General features: G+C 45.3%; 1 protein-coding gene across 1 annotated transcript; it reads right to left on the bottom strand.

The window, feature by feature from the left end:
- Nucleotides 1-557: 557 nt before the first annotated feature.
- Nucleotides 558-3696, bottom strand: tmem229a (transmembrane protein 229A). Its single transcript, XM_080492497.1, has one exon. The coding sequence runs from the start codon at nucleotides 3617-3619 to the stop codon at nucleotides 2573-2575; it is 1047 nt and encodes a 348-aa protein (XP_080348623.1). The 5' UTR covers nucleotides 3620-3696; the 3' UTR covers nucleotides 558-2572.
- Between the last annotated feature and the right edge of the window lie 1030 nt (nucleotides 3697-4726).

Genomic DNA, 4726 nt, shown 5'->3' with positions numbered 1-4726 from the left:
CTGATTGAGAGCGTTAATGAGGCCGTTGGCTATTCCCGCCACAGTGTGTTTACACAGGGGCCTTTGTGTGTGTGTGTGTGTGTGTGTGTGTGTGTGTGTGTGTGTGTGTGTGTGTGTGTGTGTGTGTGTGTGTGTGTGTGTGTGTGTGTGTCACAATTATCTCCAAGGTGTCATTAAAAACTCAGACAAACTCCACAGATACAACTTACTGGACACTTGTTGCATAATCCAAGTTGTCACAATTACAATTCTCACACATGCACAAAGAACCAAATTCAGAGCCATAATGGCATGTTTTTTCTTTTTTTAGCAGTATTATTAATTTTTTAGATACGGTGGCACTTTGCACACATGTTGCTCCGATACTGCTGAAACCACTGGTGAGAATCAATGGGATAAAATACCCACAGAAAACAAGACACTGTCTTGAATTCTCTTTTGTCATACAAACAGTTGCAGTCGTGAAGTCACAGTGGAACACAATAGCTGAATATTTATCCTGGTTGCTTGCCTCTATCGAAGGAAGGAAATAAAGGAATTCCAGACATATTGGAGAAAAAAAAATAAATCACATTTATTCAGCATTAGAACCGGTACAGCACATGCCATTGAAAGTTAATTTTGGTTTGTTTTTAAGTGGTGAACAGCACACAAGTATTAATAAAACACAATTCAGCCATGAAAAGTCCTCAAAGGTGTAAAAAACCCGAACTTACTTCCTATTCATAGCAGAAAATGGAAATGTTAAGGAACTTCAGTTCTAGCTGCCGTGTTGATCAGAAACTTCCGTCACAGCGAGGGGCTGGAGAGGCTTCAAGTTAAGGCTCAATCAATCAAGGTTTTCTAGTGAATTGCGGATCATTTCAATGAAGTGATTAAACATGTGCCAATGATAGTTCCAGTATTACGAGAAAGGTAATTCATTTAGTCGGCGGTATTTTGAAGCTGTGCACCTGTTTTCACATTGTGGACCTTCAGTCCCGCGGTTAAGTACGACGCCGGGACTCCAGCGAAGAGGCTAAATACGTCTGTGACCTATAATTGCAGCAGACGCCGATAAGGAGACGCTCTGTGGACACTCAGTGTTGTTTATTCGAGTCTGGCCGACTCGTTTTGCACAGGAAGGCACTCCAGCTACGTTTGGTTCATGAAAAATTCACAGTAAAAATCCGATGTGGCGCTTCGTACTCACTCAGCTACACGTGTGTGTGTGTGTGTGCGTGTCTTTTCACCCGTGCTACATACTTTACTGGGTTTATCTCTACTCTTAATAGTTGGCATGCAGTACTTGGTCAGAGGATTATTTTTGATAAGATTTGTTTGTAAGTGTAATATATACAGATGTTAACAGGTTTGAAAACACTGACTCTGCACTATGTGTGATCAACTCCAAACGCATTTACAATTCAGATGCTATTAAACACAGTTATGACCGTAGGGTTCAGGGCTGCACGATAAGATTGCAAATTTATCGTCATTGTGTGATCCAGACGTCACAAAAGACCGACTGAACTGCAATGAATTGTGTGCCCATGCATGTCAACATATCCGATGGAGCCCTACTGAACTAGATTGTGTTGACAATGGATCGCATTTCACTTCATTAGTTCTGCATCACGTCCTACCTGATGGCCACAGGGCAGAAAAGAGACATCACCCAAAAACAGCCATGTCAACAGATGTGCAGATGCGCATGAGATTAAAAATTAAGAAGAGAGCGCGCGCAGCATGAATCCTACAGTAAAATGACATCAACATTATATACTTGAGTGTTTATTTATCATATCCTGATTAACGTCTTGCAGCCCCACAAAATCTGCAGTGACTGATTGCTTCTGCCCCTTTGCCTATTATAACAATATCTGGCAGTTCTAATGTAGTATTCATATAAATTAATATTTTGTGGGTTTTTTTGTCAGTACGAACAATCCTATGTTACAAAAGTGTGACTCTCCTCTGTGATTGGATGCTTGGGTCATTTCTGTGCTTTTTAAGATTCATTTCCTGTATATCATAAATGGCCTGTGAGTGGTGAGAAGTACGCATGCTCAACACGATAGGCGTAATAGTGGTAATTTGTAATTTAAGCATGCAATTGTGCTACAGTTACAGCATGCCAAGGGATATGCAGACTCCTAAACTATTAGTTAGCCCACCACCTGCAATCTATTAAAAAAAAAAAAAAAAAGCATTGAATCGTTTTAAATTCACGAGGACATGTAGAAGTGGTTCATATGACACCTCTATTTTGCATGAGATTTTCAAAAAAGGCAGTCGGTAAACTTAAATTAAATCGGCACTGAATTGTGTTTCTTCATCAGTAAAAGTCCCTGAATTATCAGTAAAGATCTGGATAAAGTGTGTGGATTGATTCCAGTGTAAACTGGATCATGTCTTGTTCTGTTCAGAGAGACTTGTAAAGTAAATATTTTGTGATAAGCGGGTCAATGTTAATCCTGAGCAAAGGCAGGTGAGATGGCCCCAAAGACGGTTAGGGTTAGTACCCTCGCTAAATCAGCTGATTTGTCAGTGTGATTTCCACCTTTCCAGTATTTCCTAAATAGACAATATATTAAAGTGTCTTTTTTGTTGGTGCCAGTGGTCCATTGACCTCTGCAGGCCTTCCGTTCGTATCGTCCCCATCTTGGGTGCACTTGATCCTGAGCAGGACGTTGGACAGCACGTCCTGGTAGAGGCTCAGGCAGATCCACCCGGGGAGGTACAGCAGCGTGACGAGTCCCATGAAGTTGTGTGGATAGTGAGAGTAATCCCAGGAGCAGGCGTCGAACTGCCGGAGGGCCAGGCCCCAGGAGAACTCCCAGACGTAGATGAAGCAGACGTAGATGGGCAGCCTCTTCCAGGTGCCCCAGCCTCGGTCGAAGTGCAGGTGCAGGTAGAGCTTCTCCACCACGAAGCTGCAGCTGCCGTACATCAGGAAGGACCACAGGGACGTGTGGCCGCTCAGGGTCTGGTCAGATTTCTCCACCAGGTTGAACATGGAGGTGAACATCACCTCGTCCAGGAAGCCGTGCATCCCAAAGAACAGGAAGCGGAGGACTCCCGGCAGACCATGTGGAGGCCTGGGGTTCCTCTGGAGGTCTGCAGGCCAGGAGGAGAGACACTGCAGACCTGACAGCAGCCTGTGGAACACCAGGGAGAAGTACAGGGACAGGATGTAGTGCACTGCCAGCTGAGCCCCAGAGACCACCCTCACCTGCTCGGTCAGGGTGTTGATGTTCCCGATCAGGATCTGCAGCCCGATGTAGATGGCCGGGTAGAAGACCAGGTGGAACACCGCGGGCCGGCCACGGAAGCACTTCTTCTGGGAGTAGATCTTCTCCAGCAAGAAGTGGGTGAATGAATGCACGACGCACAGATACGGGGAGGAGAAGCCCACCAGCTTGGGGTCCCGGTGATTAAAAACCCCCTGCAGCGACGAGAGCAGGACGTCCAGAGTCACGCCGTGCATGCAGTAGAAGTACAGGCGCATCCAGCGCGACAGCTCCCGCAGCGGCCGCGCCGCGTGCCCGCTGTCTGCGGACGGATCCTGGCGGCGGCCGCCGGGACGGTGCTCCCCTCCCGGACTGATCGAAGAGGCGTCTCGGCACTGGCTGGCCATGGTCGGTCACTCGGTGTGGAGATGTCAAGCAGCCGTCCGCTTCCTACACATTGTTGTTTACTGTTGCAGCGCGTCCGCGTAGTGAGGCTGCAAGCATCTCTGCATCCGAGTGCTGCGTTCAGGGACATCCGGGGAAAATCCGAGAACACGCCTTCAGATGTACTCTGATTTCTCCTGTTTACTCTTATTCCACATGCACCACTTTACTACGACCACTCTCAAATCCTCTCCCGCAATCATCTAATGGAATTGGATGATCTCAAAATTTACTTTCCCGAGGTGAGAAAAATAATGACATTGTCACACGGTGAACCAGTCCAAATATACAGCTCAATTCACGTTTATTGTCATATGCACATCATAAAAAAACATGATTTCCCGGAACTACAAAGTTTTTTTTTTTCTCTGTTGTCCTCAAAGAATGCCAGCAGTAAAATAACGTAAAAGAAAATAGGTAAGCAATTTGTACAATACGTAAACAAAAAGTGGCGCAGCAATGTTGGATGGATAGCGTGCAGTCAGTGTGTTATGTCAGTGAGGCACTTTGACATGTGTCAGCAGTCCCGGAAAAGGAGTGAAGGAGCATAAATGATGTGAACAGATAAGTAAGTGGGTTAAAGGTGATCCACAAAACACTCTTGAAGAGTAACTGGTATGAGCCATTGTGCTTAAAGCAGGAACATTTGTTTTGACATGCTCCTCAAGACTCGGATTCAATCAGGTCATTCGTTTCATAAAGAAAACATAATGCAAATACTGGCAAAAACACACAAAACAAACAATCTGTCAAAAGGTGCAGTAAAAACCTGTTTAACCTCACCTGGCTGGTTACGTGAGTTCTCGCAAAGTGCCGGCCACCCCTCTGCACCAAGGAAACACGTGACAGCTGCAAGTAAAGACATTAAAATATCTATCTAGCATTTTATTTTATTGGAACAATAAATCCTGTCCCAGGTCAATAGTATTAAGTATACGTTACATATGAGTAGAAGCACCACAGGGCCGATGGAGGCGGCTGCTGACGGGATTTTGGCTCTGACGTCCCGACGCACTTCAATTACGACTCATTAATGATAATTCTTCTGTTGTGCCTGAGAAACTAAACCC

This window comes from Lipophrys pholis (genome assembly GCF_963383615.2).
Source record: "Lipophrys pholis genome assembly, chromosome: 22".
Taxonomy (NCBI): Eukaryota; Metazoa; Chordata; class Actinopteri; order Blenniiformes; family Blenniidae; genus Lipophrys; species Lipophrys pholis.
Note: the sequence above shows the minus strand (reverse complement) of the source record. Positions and strands in the feature narration are given on the sequence as shown.